General features: G+C 44.1%; 1 protein-coding gene across 1 annotated transcript; it reads right to left on the reverse strand.

Annotated features, from left to right (window-relative positions):
- Nucleotides 1-11,148: 11,148 nt before the first annotated feature.
- On the reverse strand, nt 11,149-12,460 carry LOC123167660 (very-long-chain 3-oxoacyl-CoA reductase 1-like). The gene is made up of 3 exons (XM_044585491.1): nt 12,122-12,460; nt 11,676-12,034; nt 11,149-11,592 (listed from the first exon to the last, which is right to left on the reverse strand). The coding sequence occupies exons 1-3, from the start codon at nt 12,453-12,455 to the stop codon at nt 11,269-11,271; spliced, it is 1,017 nt and encodes a 338-aa protein (XP_044441426.1). The 5' UTR covers nt 12,456-12,460; the 3' UTR covers nt 11,149-11,268.
- Between the last annotated feature and the right edge of the window lie 8,511 nt (nt 12,461-20,971).

Consider the following 20,971-nt stretch of genomic DNA (forward strand, 5'->3'; position numbering starts at 1 on the left):
AATAAAAACGAATAGAAGGAAAACTTTGACTCTTTGCATAAAAGTAAAAGATAGGCCCTTCGCAGAGGGAAGCAGAGGTTGCCATGCGCTTATTTGTTTGTATGCTCAACCCCTTAGTGCAAAAGAACATCACGTTACATTGCCCCTTGTGATAGCGACCTTTATTATGCAGTCTGACGCTTTTATTCTTCACCATCACAAGTTCATGCAACGCTCAATTTTCTCTTACACTAAATGATCTCACACATTTAGAAGCAATTTTGTTGCCTTTTTTGCACCGATGACAACTTACTTGAGGGATCTTGCTCAATCCCTAGGTAGGTATGGTGGACACTTTGAAAATAATATTTGGGTTTAAGGGTTTTTGTATGCACAAGTAGTATCTCTACTTAGTGCGGATTTTTTGGCTAGCAAAGATAGGGGGCAAGCACCACATGTTAAAGAATCTATGACAATATGACTTCTATGTGAATATAAACAAACATAAACCATTAAGTTGTCTTCCTTGTCCAACGTCAACAATTTTGGCATATAATATTTTGATGAGGGATCACAATCACAAAAGATTTCTAGGATAGTATATTTACATGTGAATCTTCTCTTCCTTTATTAATTCTTTCATGAGTTGCATCATTGACTAATGCTATGTTTGTCAATCTCTAATAAAATTTTCTACTTATACTTTTCCTTATGTGGTGCCATCACCTACCATAGGATTAGTATATGATCTTATTGATTTATTTCCTTTCTTTTATTTATTTCCTTTCTCTTTTTCTTTCTTATTTCTTTTCTTTATTTGCAACATGAAAGTGAAGAAAGCAAAAACTCACACTAAACTTTATTATATAACTTGCACACGATTACAGGGATAGATCACTAAGCAAACTCTCAAGGAAGAAAGGATCGAACTAAACTTTTATTCATCTAAAGCAAAAGATCAAACTAAAATGAATAAAAGCAAAAAGATAGTGGGATGATACAATACCGGGGCACCTCCCCCAAGCTTGGCGGAAGCCAAGGGGAGTGCCCATACCCGATACTCAATTCTCCTTTGGTGGTGAAGAAGATGGTGGTGGTGATGAAGCGATCCTATCCTTAAGAATCAAGAGATTCTCCAACCGACGGATGACGCTCCCGAGATAGATGATATGCTCTTGATGCAGAATATTTTCGCGAGTGAGATACTTATTTTGTATGCGAACTATTTCAATGACGCGAAAAGCTTCAATCTCAGCAGGAGTAATGTGAGTAAGGTAGGGCTTAAGGATATCTTCTTCCTCCTCCTCAGCCAATAGTGCTTGTGCTGCCACCAAGGATGGGTCTACGGTACCTTCCTTGCCCTTGTCTCCCTTGACGGCGTCCGTAGGCTCCTCCCTCTTCGTCTCGTTCTTCATCAGCCAAGCATCTTCTTCCATGTTGTTGGAGGAGCAAGAAGACATGATGCCTGGCTTGATAAATCTGACCGGAAACAGCAAGAGAATAGAGGATTTTCTCCGCGATACGATGGTTAACAGATTCGGGAAGTATATATAGATTTTTTTTTATCTTGGGGGACAAGCATACGGAAGAAAAAGGGAGTACGGAAGGTGTCCTAGGTGGGCACAACCCACCTGGGCACGCCAGGCAAGCCTGGCGCGCACTGGTGTCTTGTGCCCACCAGGGGACGCTTCCTGGAAGTTTCTTTATTTCCAAAATTCTTAAATATTCCAAAACTGATAAAAAATATTTTTGCGGATTTTTCGGAGTCCGTTTACTTACCGTATCATGTACCTCCTTATTTTCACAATTCTAGAGTGTTCCGGAAGGACTCTTTTATGTGTTATTCCGGTGTCAAAGTTTGGATAATATTACTTTCAACATTAATAGGCGTACCTGAGATATAATGCTTTATTCGTTTCCCACTGACAACCTTCGGGTTAGTACCTTCGGAATTATTTATTTTGATGGCTCCAGACCGGTAAACCTCCTCGATAACATAGGGGGCTTCCCATTTTGAGAGGAGCTTTCCTGCAAAGAATCTAAAACGAGAGTTGTACAAAAGAACACATTCTCCGACTTTAAACTCACGCTTTTGGATTCTTCTGTCATGCCATCTTTTAACATTTTCTTTGAATAATTTTGCATTTTCATAAGCTTGGGTTCTCCATTCGTCTAATGAGCTTATATCAAATAACCTCTTTTCCCCAACAAGTTTGAAATCATAATTGAGCTCTTTAATTGCAAAATATGCTTTATGTTCTAACTCAAGAGGCAAATGACAAGCTTTTCCATAAACCATTTTATAAGGAGACATACCCATAGGATTTTTATAGGCTGTTCTATAAGCCCAAAGTGCATCATATAATGTCTTAGACCGATTCTTCCTGGACCTATTGACAGTCTTTTGCAAAATTAATTTTATTTCTCTATTGCTAAGTTCAACTTGACCACTAGACTGAGGATGATAAGGTGATGCAATTCTATGGTTAACATCATACTTGACAAGCATTTTACGAAAAGCACCATGAATAAATTGTGAACCACCATCAGTCATTAAATATCTAGGGACTCCAAACCTTGGGAAAGTAACTTCCTTAAGCATTTTAATAGAAGTGTTGTGATCAGCACTACTGGTTGGAATAGCTTCTACCCATTTAGTAACATAATCTATAGCAACCAAAATATGTGTGTATACCAATTAGAGGAAGGAAAAGGTCAAATGTAATCAAATCCCCAAACATCAAATGGTTCAACAACAAGTGAATAATTCATAGGCATTTCTTGATGCTTACCGATATTACCTATCCTTTGACATTCATCACAAGATGAGAAAAGCTTATGGGCATCCTTGAAGAGAGTAGGCCAATAAAATCCAGACTGCAATACCTTGTGAGCAGTTCTATCTCCAGCATGATGTCCTCCATAAGCTTCGGAGTGACATTTCTGTAGGATTTGTCCCTATTCATGCTCAGGTACACAACGTCTAATAATACCATCTACTCCATCATACCAAGTAGTACTGTGAGCAACATTTATTGCAGCTAACTGCTGATCAGGAAAACTATCATCAATAGGTAGTAGGTCATCAAGCACATTTTCAAGCCTAGACAAGTTATCAGCTACAGGGTTCTCAGCTCCTTTTCTATCAATGATATGTAAATCAAAATTTTGTAACAAGAGAACCCAACGAATAAGTCTAGGTTTAGCATCTTTCTTTTCCATAAGATATTTAATAGCAGCATGGTCTGTGTGAACAGTTACTTTGGAATCAACAATATAAGGTCTAAATTTATCACAAGCAAACACAACTGCTAAAAATTCTTTTTCAGTAGTAGCATAATTTCTTTGAGCACTGTCCAAAGTTTTACTAGCATAATGAATAACGTTCAGTTTCTTATCAACTCTTTGTCCTAGAACAACACCAACAACATAATCACTAGCATCACACATAATTTCAAAAGGCAAGTTCCAATCAGGTGGTTGAACAATAGGTGCAGAAATTAAGGCTTTCTTGAGTGTTTCAAAGGCTTCTAAACAATCATCATAAAGAACAAAAGGAATATCCTTTTGCAAAAGACTAGTAAGAGGCCTAGAAATTTTAGAAAAGTCTTTGATAGATCTCCTATAGAAACCAGCATGACCTAGGAAACAACGAATACCTTTTATATCTTTAGGACATGGCATTTTCTCAATGGGATCAACCTTAGCTTGGTCCAATTCAATACCTCTTTCAGAAATTTTATGACCCAAGACAATGCCTTCATTAACCATAAAGTGGCACTTCTCCCAATTCAAGACAAGATTCGTTTGTTCACATCTCTGCAAAACTCGATCAAGATTGCTTAAACAATCATCAAAAGGCTTCCCATAAACAGAAAAATCATCCATGAAAACCTCAACAATCTTTTCACAAAAATCAGAGAATATAGCAGTCATGCATCTTTGAAAGGTAGCAGGTGCATTACATAAACCAAAAGGCATACGTCTATAAGCATAGGTTCCAAAGGGATAAGTAAAAGTGGTCTTTTCTTGATCAGGTTGAGAAACAGGTAGTTGTGAAAAGCCAGAATATCCATCAAGGAAGCAAAAGTGTGTGTGCTTAGATAATCTTTCAAGCATTTGATCAATAAAAGGCAAAGAGTAATGATCTTTTCTAGTTGCTTTATTTAATTTCCTAAAATCAATTACCATTCTATAGCCTGTAATAGTGGAATAAGCTCATTCTTATCATTAGGAACAACAGTAATACCTCCTTTATTAGATACACAATGAACATGACTTACCCATCTACTATCAGCTATAGGATAGATTATACCTGCTTCTAGAAGTTTTAATATTTCCGTTCTTACCACTTCTTTCATCTTCGGATTTAACCGACGTTGGTGATTAACAACGGGTTTAGCATCAGGTTCCATATTAATTTTGTGCTGACATAGAGTGGGACTAATGCCCTTTAAATCGTCAAGAGTATATCCAATAGCAGCCCAGTGCTTCCTTAGAACTTTCAACAATCTTTCTTCTTCATGTTCTGAAAGGTTAGCATTAATAATAACAAGATATATCTTCTTTTCATCAAGATAAGCATATTTCAAAGTGTCTGGCAATTGTTTTAATTCAAACACCGGATCACCTTTAGGTGGAGGAGGACCTCCCAGAGTTTCAATAGGCAAATTGTGTTTAAGTAGAGGACGTTGTTCAAAGAAAATCTTATCTATTTCATTTCTTTCATGCATATGTAAATCATTTTCATGGTCTAGCAAATATTGTTCTAAAGGATCAGTAGGTGGTACAACAATAGAAACAAGACAATTAATTTATCTTTACTAGGCAATTCTTTTTCATGATGATTTCTACTAAACTTGGAAAATTTAAACTCATGAGACTCATCACCAAAACTAACACCGACAGTTTGTTTCTTACAATCTATCTTAGCATTAACTGTGTTCAAGAAAGGTCTCCAAAAATAATAGTACAGAAGTCATCTTGTGGGGAACCAAGAACAAGAAAAACAGTAGGGTATTTTATTTTCCCACACAAGACTTCAACATCTCTAACAATCCCAAATGGTGATATGGTGTCTCTATTAGCAAGTTTAATAGTAACATCTATTTCTTCTATCTCTGCAGGTTCTATGTCTTTCATAATTTCTTGATAAATGGTGTAAGGAATATCACTCACACTAGCACCCATGTCACGTAAACCATGATAACAGTGATCTCCTATTTTAACTGAGATGACAGGCATGCCAACAACAGGTCTATGTTTATCCCTTTTATCAGGATTGGCAATTCTAGCAGCTTCTTCACAAAAGTAAATAACATGCCCATCCATATCTTCTTCCAAGAGATGTTTAACCATAGCAATGCTAGGTTCTACTTTAATTTGTGCATCAGGTTTAGGTGTTCCAATATAGCTTTTGTTAACCACGGTTGAAACTTTAGCATGTTCCTTTATCCTAACAGGAAAAGGTGGTTTCTCAAAATAAGCAGAAGGGACAACTGGATCAACATTATAAATTATAGTTTCTTCTTTAACTGGTACCGGTTCTTTGATTTCTTCTTTAATAGGTGGGTGATATTTAAACCACCTCTCTTTAGGGAGTACAACATGAGTAGCAAATGATTCACAAAAGGAGGCTACTATCTCAGAGTCAAGTCTATATTTAGTGCTAAACTTTTGAAAAGCATCAGTATCCATAAAAGATTTAACACAATCATACTTGAGTTTAATACTTGACTCTTTACCTTCGTCGAGTTCCCAATCTTCAGAGTTGCGTTTAATTATTTCCAAAAGATCACAGCGGAATTCAATAGTCTTCTTCATAAAGGAACCAACACAACAAGTATCAAGCATGGATCGATCATTATGAGAAAGCCGAGCATAAAAAATCTGGATAATAATTTCTCTTGAGAGCTCATGATTGGGGCATGAATATAACATTGACTTAAGCCTCCCCCAAGCTAGAGCGATACTTTCTCCTTCACGAGGCCAAAAATTATATATATAATTCCGACCACGATAAACTAGATGCATAGGATATTATTTTTTTGGTGAAATTCCAATTTCAATCGATTACAATACCATGATCCAATATCATCGCATAGCCTATACCATGCCAATGCTTTTCCCTTAAAAGATAAAGGGAAAACCTTCTTCATCACTTCATCTCTGGGTAGACCTGCAAGCTTAAACAATCCACAAATTTGTTCTACATATATCAAGTGCATATCAGGATGTTCGCTTCCATCTCCTGCATAAGGATTAGCTAGCAGTTGTTCTTTCATACCCGAAGGAATTTCATATTCAATATTTTCAGTAGGTGCAGTAGGTTGAGGGGTAGCTAATTGTGGGTCCGGACGAGGTGAAGATACCCCGAAAAAACCCCTCAAAGGATTGTTTTCCATAGTAACAAGTGACAATAAATTTCAGCACACAATATAAATGTTTCCTTACCAAATTCCACTTACCAAAGGCGCTTCACTCCCCGGCAACGGCGCAAGAAAAATAGCCTTGATGACCCACAAGTATAGGGGCTCAATTGTAGCTCTTTTGATAAGTAAGAGTGTCGAACCCAATGCGGAGCAGAAGGAAGGACAAGTGGTTTTCAGTAAGGTAATGTCTGCAAGTGCTGAAATTGTAAGTAGCGGAGTAGTTTGATAGCAAGCTAATTTGTAACGAGCAAGTAACGGTAATAGTAACAAATATGCAGCACGGTAGCCCAATCCTTTTGAGGCAAAGGACAATCCAAAACGGTCTCTTATGATAAGCAAAGCGTCCTTGAGGGTACACGGGAATTTCATCTAGTCACTTTCATCATGTTGGTTTAATTCGTGCTCGCTACTTTGATAATTTGATATGTGGGTGGACCGGTGCTTAGGTGTTGTTCTTACTTGAACAAACCTCCTACTTATGGTTAATCCTCCCGCAAGCATCCGCAACTACGAGAAAAGTATTCAGAATAAATTCTAACCATAGCATTAAACTTTCGGATCCAATCGATCCCTTACGGAATATCGCATAAACTTGGGTTTAAGCTTCTGTCACTCTCGCAACCCATCATCTACTTTCTACTCCACAATGCATTCCCTTAGGTCCAAATATGGTGAAGTGTCATGTAGTCGACGTTCACATGACACCACTAAGGGAATCACAACATACATATTATCAAAATATCGAACATATCAAATTCACATGATTACTTGCAACATGATTTCTCCCGTGACCTCAAGAACAAAAGTAACTACTCACAAATGATAAACATGCTCATGATCATAGGAGTATTGAATAGCATATTGGAGCTGAACATATAATCTTCCACCAAATAAACCATATAGTAATCAACTACAAGATGTAATCAATACTACTAGTCACCCACAAGCACCAATCTATAGTTCCGGTAACAAGATTGAACACAAGAGATGAACTAGGGTTTGAGATGAGATGGTGATGTTCAAGATGTTGATGGAGATTGCCCTCCCCAAGATGGGAGAGTTGTTGGTGATGATGATGACGATGATTTCCCCCTCTGGGAGGGAAGTTCCCCCGGCGGAATCGCTCCGCCGGAGGGCAAAAGTGCTCCTGCCCAAGTTCCGCCTCGAGACGGCGGTGCTCTGTCCCGAAAGTCTTCTCCTTATTTTTTCTAGGTCAAAATGACTTATATACCAGAAGATGGCCACCGGAGGTGGGCCTGGGTGAGCACAACCTACCAGGGCGCGCCTGGCGCGCCCAGGTGGGTTGTGCCCACCTGGTGGGCCCCCTATGGTAGTTATTTGCTCCAATAATTTTTAAATATTCCATAAAAATCCTCGTGAAGTTTTGGCTTGTTTGGAGTTGTGCAGAATAGGTGGCCTGACGTAGCTTTTCCAGGTCCAGATTTCCAGCTGCCGGAATTCTCCCTCTTGGTGTGTACCTTGCAAATTATGAGAGAAAAGGCATTAGAATTACTCCAAAAAGAATTATTATGGATAGAAACATTATAAATAACAGTAAGAAAACATGATGCAAAATGGACATATCAGGCTTCTACATCAACTCTATTGCCCTTCCGATGAAGCGTGAGTAGTTTACCACAGACCTATGGGTTCATAGCTAGTAGCTAGATGGCTTCTTCTCTCTCTTTGATTCTCAATATCAATTCTCCTCGATGTTCTTGGAGATCTATTCGATGTAATACTTTTTTGCGGTGTGTTTGCCGAGATCCGATGAATTGTGAATTTATGATTAGCTTATCTATGAATATTATTTGAATCTTCTCTGAATTCTTATATGCATGATTTGATATCTTTGTAATTCTCTTCGAACTATCAGTTTGGTTTGGCCAACTAGATTGGTTTTTCTTGCAATGGGAGAAGTGCTTAGCTTTGAGTTCAATCTTGCGGTGTCCTTTCCCAGTGACAGTAGGGCAGCAAGGCACGTATTGTATTGTTGCCATCGAGGATAAAGGGATGGGGTTTTCATCATATTGCTTGAGTTAATTCCTCTACATCATGTCATCTTGCTTAATGCGTTACTCCATTATTTATGAACTTAATACTCTAGATGCATGCTGGATCGCGGTCGATGTGTGGAGTAATAGTAGTTGATGCAGAATAGTTTCGGTCTACTTGACACGGACATGATGCCTATATTCATGATCATTGCCTTAGATATCGTCATAACATTACGCTTTTCTATCAATTGCTTGGCAGTAATTTGTTCAGCCACCGTATTATTTGCTATCTTGAGAGAAGCCTCTAGTGAAACCTATGGCCCCCGGGTCTATTTTCCATCATATAAGTTTCTATTTTGTATCATATTAGTTTCCGATCTAATATTTTGCAATCTTTTACTTTCCGATCTATAACCCAAAAATACCAAAAATATTTACTTCATCGTTTATCTATCTTTATCAGATCTTACTTTTGCAAGTAATCTTGAAGGGATTGACAACCCCTTTATTGCGTTGGGTGCAAGTTGTTTGATTGTTTGTGTAGGTATTCGATGGCTTGTGCATTGTCTCCTACTGGATTGATACCTTTGGTATCAAACTGAGGGAAATACTTATCTCTACTTGGCTGCATTACCCTTTCCTCTTGAAGGGAAAATCCAATGCAAGCTCAAGAAGTAGCAGACCGGTAGGAAGAGGCACCTATTCTAACTTGTGTTTGTGGCGTTAGCTTGGACGATGTGGGCGACGCATAATAAGTTCGTGATTGAGAGAGTCTTTCATAGACGGGCCTCTGATTCATTCTTCTATTTTCTTTCTTTTCTGCAGAATTGTCATCTGTTGTCTAGGCAGCGCGGCGACGAGTGTTTGGGACTCATGATGAATATGCTGCATGTTATCGCTCGCCGACTATCCTCACAGCAGGCGCGTTGAGTATGTGACCACTTGGTGGTCTTTTTCTCTATTTCTTTTAGGACCCCGATAAGTGTCATACATATGACACGAACACATGACAACTCCGAATGTTGATGGCAAGTTTAGTGACGCGAGGCTGGCAAATTTAGTTGTCAAGCATAGCCACTTTCTTTTTGGATGGCAATTTTTAGTTTTTTTCTTTTCGGATGGTAACTTTATTCTAAAAAACGTCAGGGCCGGCGTGCTTCGTGTCACACGTGTGACACTTATCATTTGGGTTCTTTTAGGCCAACTCCACCGCGTGACCCAAATCGACCCCAAATCGTCCGTTTGTGTCCGTTTGGGATAAAACGGACAAACCGAACGACCCAATGCATGGGAGCATACTGACGTTTCGTCTGGTCCGTGTCCGCTTTTGCCCCATTTCCAGACCAAAGTTGCTCTCGGTTTGGGGCCAAAGCGGACAGAAAGCGGACGTCTTCGCGTCCTCGTCGTCCGTCTGTGTCCGCCCTCGACCCCACCTATCACTCTCTCCTTTCCTGTACCTGGCCCACCTCGCAGTCTCAGATGCCCGCGTCCTCGCAGGCCAAGGCGCTCTACCGCGTGTGCCGCCTCCTGGGCTTCCTGCCGGCGCTGGCCAGGGCGCCCGACCCCTGCGCGCTGCCGCCCACGCCGTCGCTCACCGTCGCCTACGCGGCCGGCCAGGTCACGGCGCTCTCCGTGCTCGGCGACCGCCGGCCCGACCCGGCGTGGCGCACTGCGCTGCCGTCCAACTTCTCCGCCGACAGGCTCTTCACCACGCTCACTTGCCTCCCGACGCTGTCCCGCCTCGAGCTCATTGCGCTCGGCCTCTGGGGCCCGCTCCCGGGTGCCAAGCTGCTCCGCCTCGGGGCGCTGCAGGCGCTCAACCTCAGCGCCAACTACCTCTACGGCGTCGTGCCCGAGCAGGTGGCGCGCATGTACTCGCTGCAGAGCCTCGTGCTGTCCGGGAACTGGCTCAACGGCACCGTGCCGTCCCTCTCCGGGCTCACCTTCCTCCACGAGGTCGACCTGGGCCGGAACAGGCTCGACGCCGCGTTCCCGGGGGTGGGGAAGGCGGTGGTGAGGCTCGTCCTCGCCGACGACAACTTCACAACAAGCTCTTCGGGCAGCTGCCGCCGAGCACGGCGTGCGCGGACACGTTGGAGTTCGTCGACGTCTCCGCCAACCTGCTCATCGGGGCGTGCCCAGCGTGCATGCGGTCCAACTCGTCGGCGCGCACGGTCCTCGAGGCGGGCGCAGGAGCGGCGAGCTGCCAGACAGATGCGGCGGGTCACGGCAGGGCGCGGTCGGACACGGCAGATGCGGCGAGGCGTGCGCGCGGGCGAGGCAGGAGCGAGGGCACAAGCACGGCGAGGCGTCGGGCGCGACGGCGGGCATGCGGTCGCGACGGGAGCGAGTGCGTGCATGAGCAGGAGCGGCCGCGGCGGCGTCAAGTTCGCTATGCCTGCTACGTGTTCGAAGAAATGACGAGGACGGACAGCTGGTGAAATGGGGTGAAAATGGAGAAGCAGCGTTGGGTGCAGCGAGTTTGTCCGGCCTCTGTCCGTCGTTTGTTCTCCCTGTTTCTACCCCATACAGACAAAATCCGGACAAAATGGGTATAGATTTAGGATCGTGCGGTGGAGTTGGCCTTATGATATTTTTCTGGCGTGTTTGTGTTGTTGTCCTAGCAGACTATTTTATTTCGCTGCACTAGAACTTGTTATATGGACACGGTGATGACTTTATTTATAAAGCGGGTTGAAAACTTATTTAAAAAAATCCATTACTTCCCCGCAAAAAGAAAATCCATTACTCAACACTGTTGCCCAACCAGTTATTTAACATTTGCGTGACCAACTGTTGCACAAAAAACATGAAGCAACTTCGTCCCAACATGCTCCAGTAACCACGAACGCCGGACCACCTTAGTCCGAGCGAACACCAACACCACCCTTGCTATGGGCAGGAACACGAGAGTTCGCCTGCGATTTCCTCCACGGCTTGACCCTCCGAAGGATGGCTCTCTGCCGCAGATTATTCTCCAGGCGGTACGCGTCTGTGACGAAGTCTGGGAAGAGGCCGACGAACCACCCCTGCAATCGGTGGGCGACGTTGGGCACGCAGAGCGTGCCGTGCCCGATCCAGCGCACCGCCGCGCGCGCGTACCCGTCCGGGGTCAGCACGAACTGCGAGATTAAGCTGGCCTTCACGGCGCTCGACACCATGTTCGTCTCCACCAGGAACGGGGCCTGCAGACACGGCACAACCAAATGGGAGCCTGTTGACACGACACAACGACGCCATGGATGCGAGCGGCACGCCGGCTACGTACCTGGCACTGCACGTCGATGCCTGAGCTCCCGTACTCCACGGCGAGGCTCCTGGAGAACTCGGCGACGTACCGTTTGGTGCCGGCGTAGACGGAGTAGAGCGGGAAGGAGGGGAGCACCGACGCCGACCCCGAGCCCATGTTCACGACGGCGCCCCTGCCCCGCCGCACCATCCCCGGCAGCACCGCCGCCGTCACCTCCGTCAGCGCCAGCACGTTCACCCGTATCATCCTCGCCCACGCCTCCACGCCCACCTCGTGCAGGTACACCGCGCCCGGCTTCGCCACCCCGGCGTTGTTCACCAGCACCCCTACGTCCAGCCCGGCCACGGCCTCCCGGAGCCGCCGCATCGCCTCGTCCCCTGCCAAAGATCGATCGACGCGACACGACGGGACCGATCAGTGACCAGAAGGACACGCACGCTGCACTAGTCGTATTAAGTTCACACCTTGCGCGGTGGAGACGAGGGAGAAATCGAACAGCACGGTCTTGGTCTGCACGGCGTGAGCCCTGGAGATGGTTTCGGAGACGTCCCGGAGCTTGGCGGGGTCACGGCCAACGAGGACGAGGTTGAGGCCACGCCGACCGAGCTCCAGGGACATGGAGCGCCCGATGCCTGACGTCGGGCCGGTGACGACGGCCCACGCGCCGTACCTGCGCCGGAGATCCTTGGGCCGGCGCAGGCAGAGCGCGAGGCTGGCGAGGAGGCTGACGCTGAGGGCGGAAACATGGAGGGCACCGAGCGACGCCAGCGAGAAGAACAACCATACGGACGCAGCCATGTCGCAACACGTTTGGCTCCTGGTGCTCTGCTACGAGCTGTGCGTGCGCTCGTATTTATGCGACGCGGACGGCGGGATGATAAACGGATGACCGGTAGCGCGGTAGAAGAGTTTGATTACAAAGGGACGCCACGTACGGCTCAACATTCCCTAAAGCTCATGCTCGTGTTAGTTGGTACGGCGCGCCGGCCATCCTCCAACAGCTTTGTCTCGTCCTTACTCATTGACATCTGGCAGCAACACCGACGGTGATAACAGCCTGTGAGGAGCAGCCGTAAGAGCAAAAGCAGAGGAGAACAAAAATGCGTAATTCTACCGGTGCCGTACCTAGGGCCTTAGGGTGGTGGCTTGGTCTCAGTTGACTAAGTCAGTCAAATGACATAATATGTAATAAGAAGAAAAAATGCATGAATATCAATGTAAGATCTCACAAATATAGCAACAGTTGAGGCTTAACCAAGTCATAGTCAACTAAGATATAACAAGACTGTTTTACAATACACAACCAAACATGGACCTCACCAGTGTGCGGGTGTGTGGAGAGAAAAACGGTTGGATGCATGCTAACTACACCACCCCTAGTTTCACACAAAATTTTTGGATGATAAATATTTTTGGAACAAAAACTTCGTTTAAAGAAATATGTATTCGAATTCGTAGCAACAAGATCTTCATAACAAGATCAATCACCAATATATTTGAACTAGTTTTAATTTTACTGTTTTACTCATTATTCATCACTCACTTGAAAAAGCACATTTCACTCATTTCAGAAAATTGTTTTCATTCATAAAAATATACTTTCAAACCGATTTCACTGATTTAAATAAATGGATTTAATTCAATAAAAAACATTTCCCTCTTCAAAAAATTAATTTCAATAATTTCACTCGTTTCATCACTCATTTAAGCGGCATGACGTAAAGTTAGTCTTTATTCCACAAGTAAAGTCAGTTAAAAAAATTAGCCTACTGTTTGAACCAAACGCCACTGATAGCCCATTCCCGTTCATAGAACGATACACAAGAGAGCCCCGCAAAAAGTTCCTTCACAACCGCATGCTCAAGCCATTTGCCGTCCAGATTTAGCAAAGAGGCCTTGTTGCCCATTGATGCAGAACGGGTCCTTGTTATCCCTTCCCCCAGTTTGATATGTCAAATATTGTTGCTTGGAGTTTTACTAAGCCTTGTTCAAGAATTTGTCCAATTAACCAGTTAACATGGTGATTAATCCTTGCTCGTAGGGTCATCAAGTAGTCGATAAACTGATAAATCGGCTGATTCATTGATTAATTTGTTGGTTAGCCTATTAATCCCCTACTCGCTAGCCAACCGAGCAGCTACCAATTAACGATTTCCTCAACAATGTACTAATAATGGGATTTTTCATGTTCGTTCTGCATATTTTGTTGAATGGGATCACCAACATGGAAGGAAACTCTGTCGTACAAATGAAATGGGTCAAACCAATTTTAATCCGATTTGGTGCAAGTTTGGAATTTATCTTGTCCGACAAAGGTGGATTTTTTATTTGGCGGACACTACATGGCACTCTTCACTGTTGCATTACGCTAGCCAATAGATACATGAAAGTTTCACCAATTTGTTCTTATTATGATCTGGGCTAGAAGACACGAAGCATTTGTTGTTTCAGTGCCAGAAAGCTAAGAAGGTCCGGAAAAGACTAGGTTTGGATGAAATTATTGTGAGAGCTGGCGAAGTGGATCGTGTTGGTGAGTCTATCTTGAAATTCTTGTTACACGTGCCGGATCAGGCTTTATCCATTGTGGGGTTTCAGAATATCCGTGACATGATTGCCATTACGACTTGGTATTTATGGTGGGAAGACGAAAACTTGTGATAGGAGAAAATTCAAGATGTTAACCAGATTTCAATGGGGTTACAAGCTCTTATAATTATGACGCTTCTATGAGGAGGGGGGGGGGGGTGTGTGCGTCCACCAGCGCGATTTGTGAAGCTTAATGTTGATGCTTATTTTGATCATGATCTTCTTCAGGATACGGCTGGGCTGTCTGAGGAAGGACAAAGGAAAATTTATTGCACAAGGTTTCTGGAGAATGGATCACTGTGTGGACATTCTGACAGTGGACGCTTTGCCGTTCAGATTTGGTGTTTCACTCGCACAACTGATAGGATGCAATCGATTCATTGTAATTCAGATAATTTAGAGGTCATTGAAACCATGAATAATAATGGACGGTCGGCTGGAATTAATGGTGGCGGCAGTTTTTGTGATTGCTACTTTATTGCTTGTGTTTTTCCTATTTCTAGGTTCAAACATTGTAATAGAGAAGCAATAAGGTTGCTTACGAGCTTGTTAGGTTGACTAGATTTTCTCCTATTGTATCAGTTTCAGGAGCCTAAGAATGAAAGTGTATCATTCCTTACAAATGATGTATATTTATTATCTCGGTTGAATAAATTCGTATGTTTTCTTCCTTTTAAAACACATTGTTCTTGCATGATACATCCTCCGTCCAGAATTAATTTATTCCGGTCAAAGGTGTATATAATTTAACATCAGAACATATTTTCTTCAGTAAAGCTTGGGCAGCCGTTGTGAGCTCCTATCCATTTAACACCGGTCTATTTCAACAAATTAATGGTGTTGCTGTTACATGCTATGCGTGCTATGCATGCAATTCCGTGGATATATGCCAATCTACACACATGAAAAGTGCTCCTCCTAAAAGGCTATGGGCATCTATGTGACTGCACGATCTAAATTTCTTTTGCGCAGATAACGACATCACGTTGAGGAATAACCTTTTTTTTACTGAAACATCCAGGAATAACTTGGTTGGTGGTTTTCTGGTTAAGCCTCAAATAGCCCGACATAATGACTCCCACAAAGGATCAAAACATATTTTTCCACTTTAAAGGTACAATAGTGTAAGTATATTTAGCCCCGTAATAAGCAACATTTTTATGGTGCGACTATGTCTCAGTCGATTAAAAAACCAAGTTCTCAACTAATTTTAGAAAAAAAATATCGCGCAGATGAAGAAAATTCAACATGTTGTGACAACCCTTCAAAACTCTATAAAAGCTCTGAGGAAAGCCGGCCTCTCGGCGCGTCAAGGCTGTGTTTGGCGCATATAGCGTGACCTATGAGAGAGTGGCTCACTAGTGCGCTGCCTTGTGTGTTGTCTTCTAGGCCCATCTGTAGACCATGGGCCCATATCAATCCTTCCCGAAAAACCCCCTACCAAACTTTCCTCCGAGTTGTCGCATCCTTCCTCTACCTGGTACGACGACGACAACGATGTAACAGGGGACGCCCCTCTCTATCTCTCCCTGTGCCGGCCCCTCCCAGTCTTCTCACTGTGTCAAGCAACCATAGCCTAAGGGACAGCGACCGGAGGCGTCGTATTTCTGGACGAGGGAGAGCACGAGGCGGCGGTGCATCTCTGGTTGAGGGAGAGCATAGGGCGACGGTGGCCAGAAGGTGTGGGTGAGAGCATCAAATGTTCGATCAAGGGAAGGTAAGGATGCAATTTCCTTTGTCGGTACTGCTCGTTGTCTCGCAGTCCCGGCGGTGCTAAAAGCAGATGGTGACCCCTGCGTGTGTACGACTTCCGAAAAGAGGTGTGCGTGTGGAAAACAATGACTACTACTCCCCTCCCAGCCACCACCAACATCTCTGACTCATACCGGCCCCTTGCAAACCCAAGATCGTGGCCACCATTTTCTTTGTCCCCCATCCTCCTCATTGCCCCAACTGGACCGATGCCGTTGGGGAGCAACGCCATCCGTCATGATGCTTGCCTCCAGTGTGTCATACTTCTGTAGTAACTACGCACTGTGTCACCACAACCACTCTGAACACCACACACTTCGAATATGTTGGACCTTGTCGCCTCACCTGCACACTAAAGTCGCATTAGATTTGGCACTGCTCTAGGGTGTGCAAACAAAATTGAGATCGAGCACTTAGAGGAAAGATCAGGGGTGGCGCCAGGGGTATTCCTTGGTATTCAGATGAATATCAAAGATTTACTAATGTGTGTGTATATTGTACCTATATTTAATGTATCTTGCTGGTATTCATGAAAAAAAGAATTCAATGAATACCATGGAGGTGATTCCTGCCGCCACTACTGGGAAAGATGCGCCGGCTCGGGCTGCTACCCATGCTAGAGGATGATGTCTCCATGTGACATCCAGTGGCTTCATATTGATATGGACGGTTTCATACTAGCCAGGTCACTCTCTTTTATCATTTTTTCCTTCAAGATTTGCACCTCTAAGTGTAGGTGCATTTCAATTGTGCAGCCGTATACACATATGAGGTCTTCTCCATCGGTTAATGATTGGTTGTTGGTGCAATCTGTCAATCGTTGATGTTTCCATGTCATATAGTTTGGGCAAGTTAATAAACTGAAGGAAATATGCCCTAGAGGCGATAATAAAGTTGTTATTTATATTTCCTTATATCATGATAAATGTTTATTATTCATGCGAGGATTTTATTAACCAGAAACTTAGTACATGTGTGAATATATAGACAAACAGAGTGTCACTAGTATGCCTCTACTTGACTAGCTCGTTAATCAAAGATGGTTAAGTTTCCTAGCCATGGACAAAGAGTTTTCATTTGATGAACGGGATCACATCATTAGAGAATGATGTGATTGACTTGACCCATCCGTTAGCTTAGCACTATGATCGTTTAGTTTATTACTATTGCTTTCTTCATAACTTATACATATTCCTATGACTATGAGATCATGCAACTCCCGAATACCGGAGGAAAACTTAGTGTGCTATCAAATGTCACAACATAACTGGGTGACTATAAAGATGCTCTACAGGTGTCTCCGATGGTGTTTGTTGAGCTGACATAGATCGAGATTAGGATTTGTCACTCCGATTGTCGGAGAGGTATCTCTGGGCCTTCTCGGTAATGCATATCACTATAAGCCTTGCAATCAATGTGACTAATGAGTTAGTTATGGGATGTTGCATTATGGAACGAGTAAAGAGACTTGCCGGTAACGAGATTGAACTATGTATGATGATACCGACGATCGAATCTCGGGCAAGTAAGATACCAATGACAAAGGGAACAACGTATGTTGTTATGCGGTTTGACCGATAAAGATCTTCGTAGAATATGTAGGAGCCAATATGAGCATCCAGGTTCCGCTATTGGTTATTGACCGGAGACGAGTCTCGGTCATGTCTACATAGTTCTCGAACCCGTAGGGTCCGCACGCTTAACGTTTGGTGACGATCGGTATTATGAGTTTATGTGTTTTGATGAACCGAAGATTGTTCGGAGTCCCGGATGTGATTACGGACACGACGAGAAGTATCGAAATGGTCGAGACATAAAGATTGATATATTGGATGACTATGTTTGGACTTCGGAATGGTTCCAAGTGAGTTCGGGCAATTACCGGAGTACCGGGGGGTTATCGAAATCCCCCGGGGAGTTTAATGGGCCATATGGGCCTTAGTGGAGAGAGAGAGGGGCGGCCAGGGCAGGCCACGCGCCCCCTCCCCCTTGGGTCCGAATTGGACTAGGGAAGGGGGGCAGCGCCCCCCTTTGCTTCTCCCTCTCTCCTCATTCCTTGCTCTCCTACTCCAACTTGGGAAAGGGGGGAATCCTACTCCCGGTGGGAGTAGGACTCCCCTTGGGGCGCGCCATAGAGGGCCGGCCCTCCCCCTCCTCCACTCCTTTATATACGGGGGAGGGGGCACCCCATAGACACACAAGTTGATTTCTTAGCCGTGTGCGGTGCCCCCTCCACAGATTTCCACCTCGGTCATACCGTTGCAGTGCTTAGGCGAAGCCCTGCATCGGTAACTTCATCATCACCATCATCACGCTGTCGTGCTGACAAAGCTCTCCCTCGACACTCAGCTGGATCTATAGTTCGTGGGACGTTGCCGAGCTGAACGTGTGCAGATCGCAGAGGTGACGTATCTTCGGTACTAGGATCGGTCGGATCGTGAAGACGCACGACTACATCAACCGCGTTGTCATAAGGCTTCCACTTTCGGTCTTCGAGGGTACGTGGACAACACTCTCCCCTCTCGTTGCTATGCATCACCCAGATGGATCTTGCGTGTGCGTAGGATTTTTTTGAAATTACTACGTTCCCCAACAGTGGCATCCGAGCCAGGTCTATGCGTAGATGTTATATGCACGAGTAGAACACAAAGAGTTGTGGGCGATAATAGTCATACTGCTTACTAGCATGCCATACTTTGATTCGGCGGTATTGTTGGATGAAGCAGCTCAGACCGACATTACGCGTACGCTTACGCGAGATTGGTTCTACCGACGTGCTTCGCACACAGGTGGCTAGTGGGTGTCTGTTTCTCCAACTTTAGTTGAATCGAGTGTGACTACGCCCGGTCCTTGTTGAAGGTTAAAACAACAAACTTGACAAAAAATCGTTGTGGTTTTGATGCGTAGGTAAGAACTGTTCTTGCTCTGCCCGTAGCAGCCACGTAAAACTTGCAACAACAAAGTAGAGGACGTCTAACTTGTTTTTGCAGGGAATGTTGTGATGTGATATGGTCAAGACATGATGCTAAATTTTATTGTATGAGATGATCATGTTTTGTAACACAGTTATCGGCAACTGGCAGGAGCCATATGGTTGTCGCTTTATTGTATGAAATGCAATCGCCATGTAATTGCTTTACTTTATCACTAAGCGGTAGCGATAGTCGTAGAAGCAATAGTTGGCAAGACGACAATGATGCTTCGATGGAGATCAAGGTGTCAAGCCGGTGACGTTGGTGATCATGACGCTGCTTTGGAGATGGAGATCAAAGGCACAAGATGATGATGGCCATATCATATCACTTATATTGATTGCATGTGATGTTTATCCTTTATGCATCTTATTTTGCTTAGTTCGACAGTAGCATTATAAGATGATCTCTCACTAAATTTCAAGGTATAAGTGTTCTTCCTGAGTATGCATTGTTGCTACAGTTCGTCGTGCCGAGACACCACGTGATGATCGGGTGTGATAAGCTCTACGTTCACATACAACGGTGCAAGCCAGTTTTGCACACGCAGAATACTCGGGTTAAACTTGACGAGCCTAGCATATGCAGATATGGCCTCGGAACACTGAGACCGAAAGGTCGAGCGTGAATCGTATAGTAGATATGATCAACATAGTGATGTTCACCATTGAAAACTACTCCATCTCACATGATGATCGGGCATGGTTTAGTTGATATGGATCACGTGATCACTTAGATGATTAGAGGGATGTCTATCTAAGTGGGAGTTCTTAAGTAATATGATTAATTGAACTTTAATTTATCATGAACTTAGTACCTGATAGTATTTTGCATGACTATGTTGTTGTAGATAGATGGCCCGTGCTGTTGTTCCGTTGAATTTTAATGCGTTCCTAGAGAAAGCTAAGTTTTTTTTGACAAACTTGACAGTAGGGGGAAAACCCCTACTGTTTTTTTCATACATCTATATAAATGGGGTGTTTACATAGACATATCAACTCATGGTCCAAAATCAGCCACACCTAGTGTGTGGTTAGAGGTCAGATATAGTGGGGAATGCAACTATACAATAGAATTACAAAAGGTGACCAGGGCAGCTCTATGTGCTGCTTTAACCCTATGTTGAAGGAGAAGGAGATCCTCTTTAAATCGTTTTAGCCAGGACCCCACACCAGGTGCCACCCCTCTGAAGTGTTTATTGTTTCTCTCCTTCCAGATGCTCCAAGCCGCGGTTAGGAATGTTTCCAGAAAGAAGGGATTTGGCCAAGTGTCTTTTCTGGCTTGAAGGAGAGTGAGCCGGCAGTCAAATGGTGTCCAAATAATATGAAGTTTAGCCCAGCAGCTCTGACTAAAGGGGCAAGTAAAGATCATATGGTCGACAGTTTCCTCAATGTGCTGGCCACAAAGGATGCAATCATAGTTATCACCAATATTGTAATGTCTCCTTTTGAGCATGTTGCGAGTGTTGAGTCTGTCCAGGAATAAGAGCCAGCCAAACACTTTGATTCTCATAGTGCATTTTGATTTCCAAAGCTGGCTGAACATGGGGTGCGCCTCCCCGTCCCTAAAGTAGTTGATGTAGTAATCCTTTGGTTTATAACACACGGAGCCCCAAGCATAGTGCCAAACATCATGGAGCGAGGTCGATGGAGAAATCCAAGTTGGAGAGGAGTGCATGTCCTGGATCTCATCAAGTGCTTGTGGTGAGAGTGGCAGGTGAAAGGTTTCACGCAAGTCAGTGCACGTCATCGCATCAGCCATAGACAAGTCTTCGTGAATTGCAAAAGAGAAGGCACGTGGGTGAGAGATTTACAAAATCTCCTCCTTCCAGAGGTCTTTCCAAAAGAGAGTCGTCTTGCCGTCAACTACTTGAACGCATGAAATCCCCCGATAGATGGGGTTAGTTTTAGGATGTCCTTCCACCAAAATGAGCCAACTGGGTCAACTGCATGTGTGATCTTATCAACGTAGTGATTGTCCCAAATAAGATTTTCCCATGAGACA

Source organism: Triticum aestivum, chromosome 7D (genome assembly GCF_018294505.1).
Source record: "Triticum aestivum cultivar Chinese Spring chromosome 7D, IWGSC CS RefSeq v2.1, whole genome shotgun sequence".
Classification (NCBI taxonomy): domain Eukaryota; kingdom Viridiplantae; phylum Streptophyta; class Magnoliopsida; order Poales; family Poaceae; genus Triticum; species Triticum aestivum.